This window comes from Anomaloglossus baeobatrachus, chromosome 7 (genome assembly GCF_048569485.1).
Source record: "Anomaloglossus baeobatrachus isolate aAnoBae1 chromosome 7, aAnoBae1.hap1, whole genome shotgun sequence".
Taxonomy (NCBI): Eukaryota; Metazoa; Chordata; class Amphibia; order Anura; family Aromobatidae; genus Anomaloglossus; species Anomaloglossus baeobatrachus.
This window is the reverse complement of record NC_134359.1, coordinates 110038289-110060125: the sequence shown is the minus strand read 5'-3', so window position 1 is coordinate 110060125 and position 21837 is coordinate 110038289. Positions and strand designations below refer to the sequence as shown.

The 21837-nt window shown below is 49.5% G+C and overlaps 1 protein-coding gene across 2 annotated transcripts in view; it reads left to right on the top strand.

Annotated features, from left to right (window-relative positions):
* Window positions 1–21837, top strand: part of ARMC8 (armadillo repeat containing 8) — a 218410-nt gene that overhangs the window by 120818 nt on the left and 75755 nt on the right. The window contains exons 11-12 of one of the 2 annotated variants that reach the window (XM_075317584.1): window positions 10993–11193; window positions 14734–14883. In XM_075317584.1, the coding sequence (XP_075173699.1) occupies window positions 10993–11193; window positions 14734–14883 (351 nt within the window). The remainder of the gene's footprint in view (window positions 1–10992; window positions 11194–14733; window positions 14884–21837) is intronic. The other variant, XM_075317585.1, reaches the window with a different exon arrangement.

Sequence of the window (21837 nt, the reverse complement as noted above, 5' to 3'; positions counted from 1 at the left end):
GCCCCCAGACCTGCCAGTCAGGAGAGGGGCGGGACGCTGACCACTTCTATGAATCGGTCGCGCCGGCCGCTGGAACTGCGGCGCGGCTGGCACTTGTGGTGCGCCGGGGACTTCAGCGCGGCCCGCGCTTTTACGGCGGCCGCGCTGTTAACTCGAGTCCCCGGCTTCTGGGCCTAGTCTCCCTTCGTTACCGCCCACAGCCCTGACAGTCAGGGTAGGGGCGTGACGCTGCATAGAGCAGAGCTGAGAGCTGGAGTATGTTTTGCATACTCCACCCCTCTCACTGTGTGCACTGTGAATCCGGATTCCCGCACTTTCTCAGGCACGCCCACGGCTTCCTTCTCTACAAGGACACCGGCAGCCATTAGTGTCAGTTTCTGTACGATACAGAGACAAGTGTGGAAGACCCTGGCATTCTGATAGTCACACAATCGCTGTAACAGGCGTTAAGCAGCACCTGTGGTGCTAACCCCACTAGTGCAGAAGTGCACTTATAGATATGCTTGTACTATATACATTGCACTGTTTGGTCGCACGTTGTATATACCCTCCTGGATTATGCGGAGGAGTTATCAGCATATTCTCTGTGTAAAACAAAGGTGCAGAACCACATGTTTTTCTATACAGCTGGTACAGCATAGACTCCCATTGTATGCACTAATGGCCAGGGGATGAGGACGGTGTCTGCAGTATTTACTGACAGTTTTTTCTGAGACTATGGCTATGATACTAGAAGCCTAGCAGTCCGGACATGTCTCTCACAATATGGGCACTGTTGAATCATTGATCCATGGCCCCCCTCAGTGTGAATAACTAACAGCTCCGGGAATGTCACACGCATCCCAGAGTCACGGCTCTGCACGGACGTCAGTCCCAGACAGCCTAAGTGGGCTCGCTATGAGCGGCCTCGGTTTCATCAGGGTCCTAACAGAAGGACTCGCTGTGTAATGAGGCGGAAGTAGCGGCTCAGGATTCTGATCCTGAGACCGCTCTCAATCTGGATACACCTGATTGTGACGCCATAGTAAATAATCTTATAGCGTCCATCTATAGAATGTGGGTTATTTCTCACAGCTCCTCCAGTGGAGGAGTCAGCTTCACGTATTTTTCTGGACCACTCTGCCTTCAGAGAGGCAGTCCAGGAACACCACGCTTATCCAGATATGCGCTTCTCCAAACGGCTTAGGATACACGTTATCCCTGTCCCCTGACTTGGTCAAGGACTGGACCCAATGTCCCGAGCGGCATCCTCCAATCTCCAGGCTTGTAGCTAGATCCATAGTTGCAGTGGGAGATGGAACTGCAAACTCAAAGATGCCACTGACAGACAGATGGATCTCTGGTCGAAAGCCATCTATGAGGCTGTCGGCGCACCGTTGGCTCCGGCATTCTCTCCCTTGGGGCACTCCAAGCTATTTCAGCTTGTCTTACACAGATTGACACGGTTACACGTACATCTGTGCCGCAGGTGGCATCCTTAACCTCTCAAATGTCTGCATTTGTTTCTTACGCGATTCAGGTTGTCCTGGACTCTGCGAACCGTGCGGCGGTAGCCTCCGCTACTCCGTGTTTTTAAGCAGAGCCTGGTCTGCTCGTTAAGTGAATGGAAGGCAGATTCTGCTTCCAAAAAAGGTTGCCTAACCAGTTGCCTTTTTCTGCTGACCGACTGTTGAGCGTTGGATGTAACCATCAAACAGTCCAGGGGTAAGGATTCATCCTTTCCTCAGCCCGGACACAACAAACCCCAACAGAGCAAGAGGCAGTCGGGGTTTTCGGCCTTTTCGAGGCTCGGGCAGGTCCCATTTTTCCTCGTCCAATGTGGACTCAAAAGGATCAGAGGAGCTAAGATTCTTAGCGGGCTCAGTCTCGCCCAAAAAAGCGACAGTCTGAAAACCCGCTTCCAAGGCGGCTTCCTCATGACTTGCGGCCTCGGTCGGTAGCAGGCTCTCCCGCCTTGGCGATATTTAGCTGCCATAGGTCAATGACCATTGAGTGTGAGACATTCTGTCTCACGGGTACAGGATAGAGCTCACTTCTCGTCCCTCCAACTCGATTCTTCAGAATTTCTCCACCTCCCGGCCGGGCCGCTGCTCTTCTGCAAACAGGGTGCACTCTATAGGCAGAAAGAGTGATGACCCCCGTTCCTCTTCAGGAACAAGGTCACGGTTTTTACCCCAAATTCTTTGCGGTACCTATAACAACGGGCCGTTCCGTCCCGTTCTGGATCTAAAAATGCTCAGCAAGCTCGTGGACACCAGGCGGTTCAGGATGGAATCCCTCCGCCATGTCATCGCCTCAAGGTCCCAAGGATATTTCCTAGCATCATTAGGCATCAAGGATGCTTATCCACACGTGCCGATTGATCCAGAGCACTAGCGTTTCTACGCTTCGTTATAGGAGACAAACACCCTCTGTTCGTAGCTCTACCTTCCGGCTAGCGACAGTCCAACTGGTCTTCGCCAAGGTCAGGGCAGCAGTAGTCACAGTCCTGCACTCTCAGGGTCACTCTGTGGTCCCGTATTTAGACGATCTACTTGTCAAGGCACTCTCTTAGGAAACATGCCAACACTGCCCGAACGTTGCGCTGGAGACTCTCTAGAGTTTTGGGTGGATCATCAACTTTTTAAAGTCAGATCCGACCCCGACCCTATCGATAACATATCTAGGCATAGAGTTTCTTACTCTCTCAGCGATAGTGAAGCTGCCGCTAGACAAACAGCATTCACTACGGGCTGCAAGCTCTTCTTTAAGAACCAGTCGCACACATTGAGACGCCTCATGCACTTCCTACGTAAGATGGTAGCAATGGAGGCAGTTCCTTTCGCGCAGTTTTACTGCGTCCACTACAATGGGACATTCTCCGCCAATGGGACGAGGAGTCGACGTCCCTCAACAGAGTCGTCGTTCTTTCTCAGGCGGCCAAGGAATCTCTACGGTGGTGGCTTCTTCTCACCTCTTGGTCAAAAAGAAGGTCCTTCCTATCCCCGTCCTGGGCGATAGTTACGACAGACGCGAGTCTATCAGGGTGGGGAGCAGTTTTTCTCCACTACAGCGCTCAGGGTACGTGGACTCAGCAAGAGTCCACTCTTCAGATCAATGTTCTTGAACACAGAGCAGTGTATCTTGCCCTACAATCCTTCCAACAGCGGCTGGAAAGCAAGCATATCCGACTTCAGTCGGACAGCTCCACAGCGGTGGCATACATCAACCACCAAGGAAGAACGCGCAACCGGCAAGCCTTCCAGGAAGTCCGGCAGGTTCTGATGTGGGTGGAAGACACGGCATCCACCATATCCACAATTCACATCCCAAGTGTGGAAACTAGGAAGCTGACTTCCTAAGTCGCTGAGGTGTGGCCGAAAGAGTATGGTCTCCTCACCCGGACGGGTTTCAGGAGGTCTGGCGCCGCTGACAGAGGCCGGACGTCGATCTAATGGCGTCACGGCACAACAACAATGTGCCAGCTTCATGGCACGGTTTCACAATCATCGAGCTCTGGCGGCAAACGCCTTAGTTCAGCATTGGTCGCAGTTCCAGCTACCTTAGGTGCCACCTCTGGCATTGTTGCCCAGAATACTGCGCTAGATCAAGACCGACTGCGGCCGCGCCATCCTCGTCGCTACAAATTGGCCGAGGATGTTGTGGTACTCGGTTCTGTGGTGCCTCACGGTAGGCTAACCGGGGGCACTACCAGACCAATCAGACTGGCTGTCTCAAGAGCCATTCTTCCATTTGAATTCTACGGCCCTCAACCGGATGGTGTGGCATTGAGTCCTGGAACCTAGTGTCGTCAGGATTACCTCAGGACGTGGTTGCCACCATGAGACAAGCTAGCATACCAACGTCCGCCAAGATTGACCACAGGACGTGGAAGATGTTCTTATCTCGGTGCTCGGCGCAGGGTGTTTCTCCCTGGCCGGTTGCATCGTCTGTTTCTTTCCTTCCTGCAATCTAGGTAGGAAAATGGGTTGTCGCTCAGTTCCCTTTAGGGACAAGTCTCAGCGCTATCTGTATTTTTTCAGAAACGACGACTTCCTCAGGTACGCACGTTCCTACGGGGAGTTTGTCTTCTCAGCACTCCGTACAAGCGGCCGTTAGAGCCCTGAGATCTGAACAAGGTTCTAATTGCTCTCCAGATGCCGCCTTTCGAGCCTTTGAAGGATGTCTCCCTTCCCGTTTTTCACGGGAAGTGGCCTTCTAGTAACGGTCTCGTCTCTTAGGCGAGTTTCCGAGCTAGCAACGCTCTCATACAAACTCCCTTCCTGGTCCTTCACCAGGACAGGGTAGTTCTGCGTCCGGTTCCGGAATTTCTCCCTAAGGTGGTATCCCATTTTCATATCAATCAGGATATCACCTCACCTTCTTTGTGTCCTCGTCCAGTCCATCAATTTCAGAAAGATTTGCATCTGTTGGTTCTGGTGAGAGCACTCAGGTTCTACTTCCCGCATGGCGCTCCTGCGCCACCCGGATGCACTCTTTGTCCTTGTCGCTGGTCGGCGTAAACAGTCGCAAGCTTCCAGATCCACCCTTGCTCGGGGGCTCGAGGAACCAATTCTTGAAACCTACAGTTCTACTGGGCTTCTGGTTCTCTCAAGGCCGAAGGCCCATTCTACCAGAGCCTTGGGTGCATCCTGGGCATTACGGCACCAGGCTACGGCTCAGCAGGTGTGTCAGGCACCCACCTGGTCGAGTCTACTTACTTTTACCAAGCATTATCAGATGCATACCTACGCTTCGGCAGACGCCAGCCTAGGTAGATAAGTCATTCAGGCGGCGGTTGGCCACCTGTAGGAGAGGGCCGTTTGACGGCCCTATCATGAGGTATTCTTTTACCCACCCAGGGATTGCTTTTGGACATCCCAATTGTCTGGGTCTCCCAATGGAGCGACAAAGAAGAAGGGAATTTTGTTTACTTACCGTAAATTCCTTTTCTTCTAGCTCCAATTGGGAGACCCAGCACCCGCCCTGTTTTCTCGGGGTTTTTCTGTTTTTTCGGGTACACATGTTGTTCATGTGGTATGGTTCAGTTCTCCGATGTTTCCTCGGATTGAATTGGTCTTTAAACCAGTTATTGGCTTTCCTCCTTCTTGCTTTGGCACTAAAACTGGTGAGCCAGTGATCCCACTGGGGGTGTATAGCCAGAAGGGGAGGGGCCTTACACTTTTAAGTGTAATACTTTGTGTGGCCTCCAGAGGCAATAGCTATACACCCAATTGTCTGGGTCTCCCAATTGGAGCTAGAAGAAAAGGAATTTACGGTAAGTAAACAAAATTCCCTTCTTTTGTGCTAACCACGGGTCAGCGCAAGGGCCTCTCGGCGTCTAAACCGACCCTGGCTCGTTGGGTTAGGTCGGCTATCGCCGATGCCTACCAGTGTTCTCAGGTGCCTCCCCCGCCGGGGATTAAGGCGCACTCGACCAGAGCTGTCGGTGCCTCCTGGGCTTTCAGACACCAGGCTACGGCTCAGCAGGTGTGTCAGGCTGCCACTTGGTCCAGTCTGCACACTTTTTCTAAGCACTACCAAGTGCATGCTCATGCTTCGGCAGATGCGAGCTTGGGCAGACGCATCCTTCAGGCGGCTGTCGCCCATTTGTGAAGTTAGGTTTTGCCTACTTCTCAGTTTAGTTTATTTCCCACCCATGGACTGCTTTGGAACGTCCCATGGTCTGGGTCTCCCATGGAAGGAACGATAAAGAAAAGGAGAATTTTGTTTACTTACCGTAAATTCTTTTTCTTGTAGTTCCGACATGGGAGACCCAGCACCCTCCCTGTTGCCTGTTGGCAGTTTTTGTTCCGTGTGTTTCACGGCTGTTGTTAGTAGACAGAGTTCTGGTTTTGCCGAGTTTTACTCTATCTCTACTTATGGGTGGATGTCCTCCTTCAGCTTTTGCACTGAACTGGGTAGATTGTCATCCAGGGGGTGTATATAGCCCGGAGGGAGGAGCTACACATTTGAGTGTAGTGCTTTGTGTGTCCTCCGGAGGCGCTAGCTATACACCCCATGGTCTGGGTCTCCCATGTCGGAACTACAAGAAAAAGAATTTACGGTAAGTAAACAAAATTCTCTTTTTTTCGGACTATAAGTCGCACCTGACCATAAGACGCACTCTGGTTTTAGAGGAGGAAAATAGGAAAATAAAATTTTAACCAAAAAATATGGTCATGACACACTGTTATGGGGCAAGGATCTGCTGCTGACACTGTTATGGGGGTAATGTCCCCAAATTCTCTACTAAGGTACCCCATTCTGATAAGGATCCTCCTGCCTTGTATATGATCCTGCTCATATACCCCCCATCTATCCTGCTAATATACCCCCCATCTATCCTGCTAATATACCCCCCATCCATCCTGCTCATGATATACCCCCCATCCATCCTGCTCATGATATACCCCCCATCCATCCTGCTCATGATATACCCCCCATCCATCCTGCTCATGATATACCCCCCATCCATCCTGCTCATGATATGCCCCCATCCATCCTGCTCATGATATGCCCCCATCCATCCTGCTCATGATATGCCCCCATCCATCCTGCTCATGATATGCCCCCATCCATCCTGCTCATGAAATGCCCCCATCCATCCTGCTCATGATATTCCCCCATCCATCCTGCTCATGATATTCCCCCCATCCATCCTGCTCATGATATTCCCCCCATCCATCCTGCTCATGATATTCCCCCCCATCCATCCTGCTCATGAAATGCCCCCATCCATCCTGCTCATGAAATGCCCCCATCCATCCTGCTCATGAAATGCCCCCATCCATCCTGCTCATGAAATGCCCCCATCCATCCTGCTCATGAAATGCCCCCATCCATCCTGCTCATGAAATGCCCCCATCCATCCTGCTCATGAAATGCCCCCATCCATCCTGCTCATGAAATGCCCCCATCCATCCTGCTCATGAAATGCCCCCATCCATCCTGCTCATGAAATGCCCCCATCCATCCTGCTCATGAAATGCCCCCATCCATCCTGCTCATGAAATGCCCCCATCCATCCTGCTCATGAAATGCCCCCATCCATCCTGCTCATGAAATGCCCCCATCCATCCTGCTCATGAAATGCCCCCATCCATCCTGCTCATGATATGCCCCCATCCATCCTGCTCATGATATGCCCCCATCCATCCTGCTCATGATATGCCCCCATCCATCCTGCTCATGATATGCCCCCATCCATCCTGCTCATGATATGCCCCCATCCATCCTGCTCATGATATGCCCCCATCCATCCTGCTCATGATATGCCCCCATCCATCTTGCTCATGATATACCCCCCATCCATCCTGCTCATGAAATGCCCCCATCCATCCTGCTCATGATATAGCCCCCATCCATCCTGCTCATGATATAGCCCCCATCCATCCTGCTCATGATATAGCCCCCATCCATCCTGCTCATGATATAGCCCCCATCCATCCTGCTCATGATATAGCCCCCATCCATCCTGCTCATGATATAGCCCCCATCCATCCTGCTCATGATATAGCCCCCATCCATCCTGCTCATGATATAGCCCCCATCCATCCTGCTCATGATATAGCCCCCATCCATCCTGCTCATGATATAGCCCCCATCCATCCTGCTCATGATATACCCCCATCCTGGTAAATGGCGTGTATCCTGTGGCACAGGAAAAAAAAGAAACGTTTATACTTGCCTTTCCTCACTCCCTGAAGCACCGATCTCTCTCAGCTGCAGTGCCGCTGTGTGGAGCCGTCACCGTTGTCTGCAGCATCGCGTATTCCTGTCTGTGCCGGCGGTAAGCTGATCGATTCTGGTGGATACTAGCGGCACGCACTGCGATGACGTCATCGCGGTGCGCGCCGCTAGTGTCCAGATCAGCTGACCGCCGGCACAGACAGGAAAACGCGATGCTGCAGGGGGGCGGCTCCAAACACGGTGACGGGTGAGTACACTGATTCACTGCACCCCGCGCTGATAATAATGCACGGGGGGCAGTGAATACAGCCGCACAGGCTCCAGGCTGTAGTTGCCAGGGGTGATCACGGCCGGCTGCTAATTATGCACCCCCCCCCCTCCCCTTCCCGCCCATCACCCCGCCCACCTGTCAGCGCCGGTTTCGCTGAGAGATGATGGGCGTGCATATGTAATGAGCGGGCCCACGTGGTCACGGCAGGCTGCTACAGCCTGCTCGTGCCGCCGATGACCCGCTCCACCGCGGCACCCTCATTCCCCGCACCCGCAACCATAGTCAGACCATAAGACGCACCCCCCACTTTTCCCCCAACATTTGGGGGGAAAAAAGTGCGTCTTATGGTCCGAAAAAAGTAGATTTTGGGTACTCACCGTAAAATCTTTCTTGGAGCCTTCATTGGGGGACACAGGAAACCATGGGGGTCACAATAAACCATGGGTGTATGCTGCTGGGACTAGGAGGTGACACTATGCAAATATTAACTCCTCCCACGTAGTATACACCCACTGACTGGAGCTGAGGAGATCAGTTTGTGTAAAAGCAGTACGAGGAGAAACTTGAATACCAGAAAATTCCGGATCTATTGAAGTCTTAGAAAAAGGGCGGGTGCTGTGTCCCCCAATGAAGGCTCCAAGAAAGAGATTTTACGGTGAGTACCCAAAATCTACTTTTCTTGATCGCTTCATTGGGGGACACAGGAAACCATGGGACGTCCTAAAGCAGTCCCCAAGGGTGGGAAGAGAAAAAACCCAAAAACAGGGTTAGCAGAGACAAGATTCCTTGACCGGAACCTGGTCCTAGACCCCGTAAGGAAAACGCTACCCGGCCAGAGGCCGAAGTATAGGAGAAGAGTTAGAGTACTAGAGAGCACTAAGAACTAGTGTAAAATACGTGAGCTAGGGATAGGACGATTAGGGAGACACTGCATCCTTTGAGGTCTGTACCTAAGAAGGGTAAGGGTCTAAGGCGATCGATAGCAATAGGTCGGGCTCGACAGACCCTGGTACTACGTTTGAGACTGTAAGAGTGCGAAAAACTAGGGCACCTGGTAGAGGTAGGAGCCAGAAGGTGGAGGTCAAATGAGCCTTGGCCCTTTATAGCCGCAGAATGACTAAAAGGGAAACAGACTACCTAAAAGGTTGCAAGGGAGTCGGGATACTCGAGAAGCGTGTAAGGGAATTCCGCCATAGGGGCACTTGACCCGTTGGTTTCACAGCACCCGAGGAAGTGATGTGACCCTAGTGGAATTAACAGCCTGCGGGCGGGAAAATAATACGGGAGATAATTTTCCTGTGTATGGAAGGGGTTCAGAGAACCTGTGAGGTCCGGATAAAAATGACAAGGTTAAGGAGTCAAAGGAATTCCCAGGACCGACTTCCGCTGTGACGTGGCCGACAGGAGAAGGGAAAAACATTAATGAAACACAACAATACAAACCTGAAGGGCTGAGAGCAGCCCCTGCGTGTCCAACCTCCTCGGACACTAAGCAAAAACTGATCTCCTCAGCTCCGGTCAGTGGGTGTATACTACGTGGGAGGAGTTAACTTTTTTATTTGCATAGTGTTACCTCCTAGTCCCAGCAGCATACACCGATGGTTTCCTGTGTCCCCCAATGAAGCGATAAAGAAATACGGTATGTTCTCCCAGCAGCCAGTTATTAGGGTCGCACCGAAGCGCTCCTAAACTGTGTTGAGCAGAATATCAGTCACTCTCACTGCAGAGGGAAGCCGTTCAGTCAGTGCTCAGTGAGCAAACCGTTTTACTGTCCCTGGTGTGTCTCACTTGACTGGAAGTGAGTCTGTGCGGGAAGAGTATAACTTTTTGTTTTTTATTTTCTCCCTGCAGCCGAACTAGCAGTCTAAAGCCTGCCCATGCTCTAACATTCTTCTCCGCAGCAAGTGCAGAGCAGATGTCTGTCAGTGAACAGGGGGCATGATGACCGCATAGTGAGGGCTGACTGCTCGCAGGCCCAACGCCACACCGATACTGGAAGTGATTGGTTGCAGGCAGAATATAACCTCATTTTCTTCCTGCAGCCGAACATCCAACTAGACAGCTTAGCATGTTTAAAATGGTTATTTCTCTGCAGATTACTGCTAGGACTGCATCTAAGTATTGTATACAAAGGCATAGCACACCAATAGGCACAAAAAGGGAGTATTCTCATGAATGCTCTTTATTTTTCTACCCTCATATCCAAAAAAATTTACACCGCATAGTGAAATATAGCAACATTTTGGGTATTGCAGCCATAGTCAGGGTATGGATAGGATGGGGTATGTGTGGAATATCTAAGATGAAGAAATGCATAAAATCCACTCGTACCAGTACATGACGGGGATGGAATCACTGGGCTGTCTAGAGATCCAAAGAGTGTAGAAATGGGTATTGCTCATAGGAGAAGGAACCCAATGGCACAACTTGCAATGGATATATAGGAATGCCCTGGGTTCCTTCTCCTTTATGGCACTAGGTTATCATCATCCTTTTGGGACACTGTGTGTATTGAGAGGACCTTACCGTTGTATAATCTTTTTTGAAGTGCTAGATCTGTATTTTGTTAAAATTGCATTAAGCATGTAAATTGTAAGGGTTAAAGCTATGTGCGCACGTTGCGTTCTGCTGTGACACACATTCTGCAGCGGTTTGTCACTGCATGTGCGTTTCAAAATGCAGCCAAAATGTTGCCTTTTTATATGTATTTTGAATGCATAATAGATGCAGAATTGATGCGTTCTGGATGCTTGCTCTCCCATAGACAAAGCAAAACATCCAAAACGCACAAAAGAAGTGACATGTTGCTTTTTAGAACGCATCGATTTTTGTCAAAAATTTGGCATCCAAAACGCTGCGTTTTAAAACGCAACGTGCACATGGCATTTAATTCTCATAGACTTTGCTGGGGACGCAGAACGCATGCGTTTACACTTCAGTTTAAAACGTTGCGCAAACGCATAACAAAACCGCAACGTGCGCATACAGCCTAATAATTACTGAAATAAACTTTTTGCTAATGGCAACTAAATTTTTACCAAATTTTTCAGACTCTTCCCTGTTTGGTACGAATGTGCAGCAAAGAACGCCTTCTGGAGGAGCGGGTGGAAGGGGCGGAAACACTAGCCTACCTTATTGAGCCTGATGTGGAGCTGCAGAGGATTGCCAGCATTACTGACCATCTGATCTCCATGTTGGCCGACTACTTCAAGTATCCAAGCTCCGTTAGTGCCATCACCGATATCAAGAGGGTGTGTATAGTCCTAGTTTAAGTGAACCAGTACAGACGTGGATATTAATTGGTTATATCAACAGTATTTTTAGTCTTCATGAACAAAACAGATGTAGAATTATCCCTGTCCAGATCCCTGGGAAACCTCTTTGAATGTCATAGAAGGTGGTCACCACACACGACCATGCGTTACACTCCTGTGAATGGTCCCCATGTAATGGCACATTTGTCCTGCATCAGCTGCTGTGGTAGAAATGTGCAGTCGCCTACAACACCCCCACCTCCCCACCCCGAGGGGTAACAGCTGATCTCCAGGGGTTTCATCTGCTGGACTTGCAGCAATCAGCAGTGAAACGCCTGTTTAGATAATTGCATGTCTACAACCCTTATGCTCTTCTGTATAATTCCAACCAATATGTTGCTCCAGTGCATCTACCATAAAAATAAACCACCTTTGCAAATAGTTTCCATAAAGATTATGGGGCATATTGATCAATATTGTCTTAAGCCTGCATTACACATATCAATTTCTTGTGCGATCGCACCTGCCCCCATCGTTTGTGCGACACGGGCAATATGTTGCCCGTGTCGCACAAACTCTGTAACACCCGTCACACGTACTTACCTCCCGAACGACCTCGCTGTGGGCGGCGAACATCCTCTTCCTTAAGGGGGAGGGACGTTCAGCGTCACAGCGACGTCACACAACGGCCGGCCAATAGAAGTGGAGGGGCGGAGATGAGCGGGACGTAAACATCCTGCCCACCGCCTTCCTTCCGCATTTCCGGCGGGACGCAGGTAAGCTGCAGTTCAGCGTTCACGGGGTGTCACACGGAGCGACGTGTGCTGCCTCGGGAACGATGAACAACCGGCGCGCAGAAGGACGTGCGATTTTTAGAAACTGAGCAACGTGTCAACGAGCAACGATAAGGTGAGTTATTTTGCTCGTTAACAGACGCTCGTAGCTGTCACACGCTACGATATGTCAAACTGCGCCGGATGTGCGTCACTAACGACGTGACCCCTGACGACATATCGTTTGATATATCTTAGCGTGTAAAGCCCGCTGTAGACAGTACATACGTAAACTAGACAGTCTTTTTTAGGGCGCTCCCTCTTGTCAGCCAAGACCCAAAAGTATCAAAAACACATGAATACTATGAAGACAGGACAGATAGTGTTTTGTTTAGTGCCAATTGCACAAATTCTCACGTTTTTGATTTATACATTTTCCTCGTCTTAAAGTATGCTCTTCTCACAAATTAGAGGAATGCAGTCCGGTATTACTTTATCATTTGCACTACTGTATTTTGGTTACCAAGACGCAGGGGTCTGATGGAAGAGACTAACAAATAGTCTCCTAAATCAGACTACGCACAGGTTTTTCATTTTTTGTTTTTTCCCCTTAGTCAGTAACCATGAAAACAGTTCTGCGATTTACACACAGTAGTATTTTTAATGGTATGTATTTACAAAGTGGATGTATTTTTGGAATGCATTGGAGCAATGAAAAAAATTTAAGCACGCTGTAGACATGAAGAACATTGTTAATTGCAGTTATGCCAGAAACTGGCATGAGCAAAAAGTCGCAGCATACTGTGATTTTGTCAGCGAGAACTATGGGTGCGAGTGAGACATCGGACTGCACTCGAATGATATCCAAGTGCAGTGCGATAATTGCATCAGCTAACCATGGAGGAAATGGGGAGATTAGTCCCTCCCTCTCCCCTGCAGCTGTGATCTGATTGCAGGATCGGATCACAGTTGCATGACACTCTGCTCACACTTGCAGCAGGGCAGGAGCTGAGGGTCATTAGCATATCGCATGCAATGCACTCGCATTGGATGCCATACCATAACGAAGCCAGAAAGTGTCATGCATTCTAGTGCAAATAGGCACCAGCCATTGGCTGTCACGTGCACAGCAAGTGATTTAATGAGAGGCATATGGCAGCATGCTTTTTGTTACGACCATCATAAAGTGTGCCAGTCTTGCTACAAATCCCACAGTCTTACTCCTCATAGAAATCTCCCTTCTACAAGCAGCCGAGATTCAGGTAACAAGTTAAAGCAAGCTTTGGAGCAATCAGATCTTTTACACTATGATGGTAGACGAACAGACTCCTTCTGATGCTCCTGTAATCCCTCCATTCAGCCAGTGGGAGAAGTGAGAGAAATTTGATTTCCCTGCCACTTCCCGTTTAATATGCAGTTAGCTTGTGTCCAGGAGGAGGTTTACCAATGTTGACTCTTTGTGAAATAATTCTTAAATGTAGCTCTGTGGTTTTCCTGTTTTCAGAACATTCCTCTCCCCCGGCTGCACATTGTTCTGTATCCACCCTCACCTGGTCCAGCGCTGAGTATCCACCACTGCTCCCAGTGTCATTTATTGTGTGGTGCCTTGACTTCATTATGACTGCGCTGCAGCGCAATTGGTGAACTGGGCAGCGTGTGCTATCAGCCAAAGTAGAGCCGCTGAGCTTAGGGTGGTTTCACACATCCGGCATTTCACCGGTTTGCCGGATCCGTCACATTCTAGTACAGTGCTATACAGTACAATGGCATCACGGCAAGCTCCGGTCACATGCTGTCATGTGACCGGAGCTTGCCACAATGCCATTGTACTGTATTGCACTTTACTGGAGTGTGACGGATCCGGCAAAATGCTGGATGTGTGAAACCACCCTTACTGATTGACTGACTGCAACTCTGTCGACCTGATGCCTGCACAGCAGACAAGCACAGACACCAGGAGCAACAGGAAAGACTCAGAGCTGGGCACGGCGAGAGTGAGTAAAGCACAATTTGGCAGTTTTTAACAAACTAAAGTCAACAATACGCAGCTTTAGGATAGGACATTTTAAAGGGACTGTCCACTACTAGGACAACCCCTTTCTGACTCCCCATGTATCATGCAGGTAAAATAGCAAAGCCTATAATCTCCTCCTGTACTGGCGCTGTTCCAGCAGTGTGCAAACTCGCAGTGCCAGGGCTCAAGTGGGGTTGTAACATCCAATCAGCGCCTGTTTTCTATTTCCCCATCTTCGGACCAAACAATTTAATCAACAGGAAGTGAGTTCTACGGCTGTGCTCACTTCCTGTTGATTGCTCGTTTGGTCCGAAGGTGGGGAAATAGAAGCAGGCGCTGATTGGAAGCGAGGCTGGAGTAACCTCTCATGGGCCTGGACACCGCTAGAACTGCGCTAGTACGGAATGTGATTATTGGCTTTATTTTACATGTCGAGTCAGAAGGGGTTCTCCTAGTAGTGGATAGCCCCTTGAAGAATTGGTCTGACGCCTATAAGCTTGCCCATGGTCTGCACAAGCTGCATGAGTTATTCCTATCTTCAGTATATAAAAGCCGCAGCGTAGTCCAGTAAGTTATTAAAGCTGTAGATATATCCTCGTCTTCCACAGTTTGCAGAGGTTTTTGCTTATTTGTGCTTGTATGTTTAGACTGCAGTGCATAGAGGGTACTCTTTAGTCCCCTGGGTTTCTGCTCAGTAGTCGGCACAAACCTGTCCTCTTTCCCCCCTCTTCTTTCCCTGGTGTTTTACAGCACCATGAAACAGAGCAATCTGACACTGAGGACGCAGACTCCAGCGGGGCTATAGAGGAGTCCCAGTGCACTGCAGCCTTTCTAACCTTTCCACTGTCACAAATGACCCAGCAAACACAACTTGTCTCACCACCGACTACCGATGAAAAGGTAAGTATATGTTACTTGTACAGTGTGCTAGGTAGGTGCTTGAGTGTATGTTGCATCACTGCAGTGTAAACTATGCTCCTAAAGTTAAAATCCACTAAAATATAAAACACCGGTCACCAATCCATGATGAAAGGGCATTTCTCTATGGCACAATGCCTTATGGTACATTGTAAGCACACCTCTTTTCCTTAGTATTATTCATTGCATTATGAGAGCTCGAGTGCCAAGTCTTCCCCTGCAGCCTGTCTGATGTTCACTTTAAAGTAAAGCTCCACTTGTTAGCCTTTTTTTGGTATAAATAATGAAACCGTTTAGTACAGTAACAATTCAGGCTCCATTCACAGCATATTACAACTTGCTCTTCCATTTGCTTATGCAGCTTTTTGTATTCACCTGCCTACTGAAGCCTGTGTGTTGGGGGGCACACTCCCAATGTTAAGGTGCTGATCACTGTGCTTCTCGATACACATATACCATATTTTCCGGCGTATAAGACTACTTTTTAACCCCTGAAAATCTTCTCTAAAGTCAGGTGTCGTCTTATATGCCGAGTGTCGTCATATAGGGCGTATAATTAGGTACCGTATTTTTCGGATTATAAGATGCACTTTTCCTCCCAAACATTTGGGAAGAAAATGAGGGGTGCATCTTAAAATCCAAATGTAACTTACCGGGGAGTGGTGAAGAGGGGTCAAAGAAGGCAGGGGCAATGCTATGTGGTGTGTTGCCAGCTCTGCTCGGTACGGCGGCTCACTCAGCTCTGTGCAGTGTGGCGGAGCTGCTCTGTGCGCCATGGCTCTGTGCTGCGGGCAGTGAGTCATTGGCCATTTTGAAGATGTTGGCGAGGAGGACTAAAATAATGGTGCCTAGAGTCAGCGCGTGTGCAGATGGAGCTCTTGGATGAAGCTGTCATCTGCGCATGCTCCGACTCCGGACGTCATTATTTGAAAAAGCCTTCACCCCCTACATGTTCAGAATGGCCCATGACTCACAGCACACAGCAGAGCCACGTCCACAGGCGCAGCACACAGCAGCGCCCGCAGTGAGTATCTGGGCTCCTCTGTACCACTCGCAGAATCGCTCCTGCCTCCTATGACCCCTGTTCTGCTGCCGGCCCCCCCTCTCTGGTAAGACACCACTGGATTATGATATGGACCTAATGTTTGGGGTTTTTTTTTTTTTTTTCTTTTCTCTCCAAATTTGGGGTTCTTTTTATAATCTTATAAAATAAAAAATACGGTAATTTATAAGCCCTCCCTCTAAGTCTATCAAAGCGCTAGCGCATCCATCTGGCCTGCCCTTGTGTCCTATTACCTCCTTCTCTGTCTCTCAGATCGCTCCTGAGGACTACAGTGAAGCGGCGCAGGCGTGCATGTACAAGATTTTAGAGGCAGGGAAGGAGGTGGTAATAGGATACGAGGCCGGGCCAGAGGGATGCGTTGCCAGTCTGATAGTCGTTGAGACAGGGTGAGCTGCCCAATCCAAGCAACATTTGTATAAAACAACCAGCCAATCGCCGGTAAGGTACCATACATCACTTGCCGTGATTGACTGGTTGTTGTATACTGGGTACCACATACAGAGGGGTGGTCTTACACGGTGAGTATATCCTAAACTCTATATTTTAACCGGAAAAGTTGGGGGTCGTGTTATACACCCAGTCGTCTTATACGCCGGAAAATACGGTACATATAAATATACGGTGCGTGTTGACATACATCTACATAGATTTGTCCGATTGCTTGGCAGGGTTTTGGTTGATGGACTTGACCAGTTTTGCAGCCATGTTTTATTTTAATTGTTACAGAAGAAAGCTTTTCCACTATTGTGCATGGCATGTAACCCTTCATGTTCTGCCTGTGCAGAGTTGAGGGGGGTCATGAAAGTGAGTTCAGCAGAGCACTTTGGGATTTGTGGTTTGAAGACCGAGATTAAGGGGACGTTTTACAAGAAAATAAAGGGAAGTTAATAATATAATAAACATTCAACACTTACCTTTATTTTATATTAAAAAAATGGAGCTGCACTTCACAGAGGACCTCTCAACAAATGTTTAATGTTGAACTGTACACACAAGGTAATTGGCGCTGCAGAGCAGAAATAAAGTTCTTTGAATTTTTTTTTTTCTTCGGCGCTCTATTGGGAGACCCAGACGATTGGTGTATAGCTACTGCCTCCGGAGGCCACACAAAGCATTACACTAAAAAGTGTAAGGCCCCTCCCCTTCTGGCTATACACCCCCAGTGGGATCACTGGCTCACCAGTTTTCTGCTTTGTGCGAAGGAGGTCAGACATCCACGCATAGCTCCACTGTTAAGTCAGCAGTAGCTGCTGACTATATCGGATGGAAGAAAAGAGGGCCCATATAGGGCCCCCAGCATGCTCCCTTCTCACCCCGCTTGTGGTTTGTAAGGTTGAGGTACCTATTGCTGGTACGGCGGCTGGAGCCCACATGCTGTTTTCCTTCCACATCCCCCTGAGGGGCTCTGAGGAAGTGGGATCTTACCGGCCCCAAAGCCCTGAGGCCGGGCTCCATCCACAGACCCATTGAACCTGCTGGATACGGAGCTGGGTACCGTTCAGGGACATGGCCCTGCACCATTCAGGTACTCTGTGTCCCCGTACTCACAGGCACAGCACACCCCAGACTTGCTGGGTGTGCTAGTGCGCCGGGGACAGTAAAGGGTTACAGTCACTGCAGCCTAGCTGAGTGACTTTATGTATGGGGAACTACCGCGCCGGACGCTCCGGGAGCGGCGGCGCGGCTGGGACTTGTAGTGCGCCGGGGACTTAGCGCCGACCGCGCTTTTACGGCGGCGGCGCTTATAAATCCAGTCCCCGGCTTTTGCGGCCTAGCTCCGCTTCGTTCCCGCCCCCACCCTGTCAATCAGGGTAGGGGAGAGACGCTGTACAATCAGCAGCGCCGAGGGCTGGAGCCTTATTTACATGCTCCAGCCCTCTCACTGGACACTGTGGGACGCCGGTTTCCCGCTCTGACTTGGGGGCACGCCCACGGCCCGCCCCTACTCACACGAGCTGGAGAAGGACGCCGGCAGCCATTACTGCAATCCGAGCTGAGAGATCGGACTCTGGGCAACCAGGCACAGGACTGGGGCGACCACACACCCGCTTATAGGCGGGCGGTAAGCGGCACCTGAAGTGCTGACCCCATTAAATACCGCAGTTGTCCATTTGTATTTTTATGCATACACTGCATAGGTCGCTATTTTTGGCTATATGCCCTCTTAGATGGCGACACATCAGCAGCAGGAAAGCAGGGGTGCTAAGGCACAGGCTTTCTATGCTGCTTGTATTGCATGTACTGAAGCGTTCATGTGTAGTTATGCTTGTATGCTATACACTGCACTGTACGGTCGCTAGTCTGGGCTATTTTCGCCTAGAATGACTAGACTACAGCAGCAGAAAAGCAGGGGTGCTGAGGCACAGGTTTTTTCTATGCTGCTTGTATTGCAGGGGTTGCAGTGTTCATTTGTTCTTATGCTTGTATGCTATACATTGCACTGTATGGTCGATATTCTGGGCTATATTCCCCTAGATGGCTAGTCTACAGCAGCAGAAAAGCAGGGGTGCCAAGGCACAGGCTTTCTATGCTGCTTGTATTGCATGTGCTGCAGTGTTCATTGTACTTTATGCTTGTATGCTATACATTGCATTGTACGGTCGCCATTCTTGGCTCTATGTCCTAGATGGCTAGCGGCAGCAGCATATAAGCAACACAGGCTTTCGATGCTGTTTTTACTGCATGTGATACTGTTCCACCAAGGGGTCGTTGCCACCATGAGACAGGCTAGGAAGCCCACGTCCGCTAAGATCTACCACAGAACGTGGAGGATATTCTTATCCTGGTGCTCTGCTCAGGGAGTGTCTCCCTGGCCTTTTGCATTGCCTACCTTTCTTTCTTTCCTGCAATCTGGGTTAGAAAAAGGTTTGTCGCTCGGCTCCCTTAAAGGGCAAGTCTCGGCGCTATCCGTCTTTTTTCAAGAGCGTCTAGCACGACTTCCTAGGGTGCGCACGTTCCTGCAGGGGGTTTGTCATATTGTACCCCCGTACAAGCGGCCGTTAGATCCATGGGATCTGAACAGGGTACTAGTTGCCCTCCAGAAGCCGCCCTTCGAGTCTCTGAGGGAGGTTTCACTTTCTAGACTATCACAGAAAGTGGCTTTTCTGGTAGCGATCACATCTCTTCGGAGAGTGTCTGAGCTAGCAGCGCTGTCATCCAAGGCTCCTTTCCTGGTCTTCCACCAGGACAAGGTAGTGCTGCGCCCCATTCAGGAGTTTCTCCCGAAGGTGGTATCCTCTTTTCATCTTAATCAGGATATCTCTTTGCCTTCGTTTTGTCCTCATGCAGTTCATCGGTATGAGAAGGATTTACATTTGTTAGATCTGGTGAGAGCACTCAGAATCTACATTTCCCGCACGGCGCCCCTGCGCCGTTCGGATGCACTCTTTGTCCTTGTCGCTGGTAAGCGCAAAGGGTCGCAGGCTTCTAAGGCCACCCTGGCTCGATGGATCAAAGAACCAATTCTTGAAGCCTACCGTTCTGCTGGGCTTCCGGTTCCATCAGGGCTGAAGGCCCATTCTACCAGAGCCGTGGGTGCGTCCTGGGCATTGCGACACCAGGCTACGGCTCAACAGGTGTGCCAGGCAGCTACCTGGTCGAGTCTGCACACTTTCACCAAACATTATCAGGTGCATACCTATGCTTCGGCGGACGCCAGCCTAGGTAGAAGAGTCCTGCAGGCGGCAGTTGCCTCCCCGTAGGGGAGGGCTGTCTTCGCAGCGCTAACATGAGGTATTTCTTTACCCACCCAGGGACAGCTTTTGGACGTCCCAATCGTCTGGGTCTCCCAATAGAGCGCCGAAGAAGAAGGGAATTTTGTTACTTACCGTAAATTCCTTTTCTTCTAGCTCTTATTGGGAGACCCAGCACCCGCCCTGTTGTCCTTCGGGATTTTTGGTTTGTTTGCGGGTACACATGTTGTTCATGTTGAACGGTTTTTCAGTTCTCCGATGTTACTCGGAGTGAATTTGTTTAACCAAGTTATTGGCTTTCCTCCTTCTTGCTTTTGCACTAAAACTGGTGAGCCAGTGATCCCACTGGGGGTGTATAGCCAGAAGGGGAGGGGCCTTACACTTTTTAGTGTAATGCTTTGTGTGGCCTCCGGAGGCAGTAGCTATACACCAATCGTCTGGGTCTCCCAATAAGAGCTAGAAGAAAAGGAATTTACGGTAAGTAACAAAATTCCCTTCTTTTTTGATTTTTTTATTTCTTTATATAAACAGACCCCGTACATAACAGAAAACTGTCAACCAAAAGAAATTATACAGACTTTGAGAGCAGACTACTTCATATATAAAATCCTTCAAGTTGTCCCTCTCCACCCATAGTGCGGGTCCGTCCAATTTTAAAGTGTAACATTAGAACAAGAGAAGATGCCATAAAGAAAGGCGAAGACACAATAAAAATACACAATCCCCCTGCAACAGGGGAGGGGACCCCTCGAGAAAAAGAAGGGAATATAGGAGGGAGAGAGGAAGAAGAAAAAGGGGGAAAAAATGTGGGGGGGGACACATCCTGCCCGAAGACCAATGCCTACTATAAGTCACTCAGTAGATGATCAGTCGTTAGAGAACGTAAATTCCAGCCAGGGGAACAAAGTCCTATAGAAGGGCTCATACCTGTCGTACAGCGAGGAGGTCGAATCCTCCATTTGTAGGAGATCATTGACCCTTTAGGCCCAAAGAGCAAAGGTAGGTGGAGCACCCGACTTCCATCTCAGGAGGATGCACGACCTATCCGCCATCACCAAGAAACGCAACAGCGAATGTTTATATGAGGAGACCGACTACTCCAGCAGTTGTAGCAGGAACAACTGAGCCCAAAGCTCCTATGAATGCAGGGTTGCAGCAGGCTTTCACAGGACGATCATCTTGATAGACTCAGGTCTTCAGCGGAGCCCCGGCTGTCTTGACAACCCATTGGCGCCATGTGATCATGTCATGGGAGCGGGGAATGACTCACCCACCTGCTGGTGCTTGTTAAATCCCGCTGTCAGAGATTGATTGGGGGATTTCACAAGCTAACAGCCTCGGATACACCCACGGCTGTTAAAGGCACATGACTGCTGATCAGACTAGCTGTCATGTGCAGGGAAAGATGCGGGCTGCGTGTGAGATCCCGCATCAAAGCCAGGGATATGATCTTTGACGGAAATATACATCAAAGGTCATGAAGGGGTTAAACAGTCATTTTATTTATATATTTTTTTTATTTTTTTTATTTTTTTTAAAGTCAAGTGGGCAGTAACAGAGATTTCATTGGTGGCATGCCATTCTTCCTTTTTCTGATGCTGACTAATCATAGGCCAGCAGATTCACACTTGGGGAAAGAACACACCCCTAAAATAGCTTGCTTAGAACAGGCTGTGTGAGACATGTATTTGTTAAAGGGGTGGTCGGGGGCTCATTAGTCGTGGCAGAGACCACTGTTTGGCTGCAGCACAGCCCGGTGTTGTTCCTCTGCACCCCGTCCGCCACTTTAGTGCAATACAGTAATAAGCATACTTTTTCTTCATGCGTCACAAGCACAGACAAGGTCACAAGTTCTTTCAACCAAACTTCTTATCAACTTCAAATGCAGTTTGTTTTTGTTTTTTTGCTCTCTCCTGATGCGGGCACAATATTGTTCTCCAAAGGAGTTACCATTAGCAACGGATAATTTGTACATTTTTACTGGTCGACCACCTTCCTGGTACTCAGGCTCCCATTGAGCTCCTTAAGCTCCTCATCCTCTCCTTCAGTTTCACTATCCATGGCAGAATCAACAAGTCCTTCCGGTCATTCAGGGCCTACTCTTCTTTCAAAAGCCCACTGACTGAGGGAGTTCGTTAGGTATCCGCCAGGGAATGGCCACCACCCGGGCCGCACTGCGTG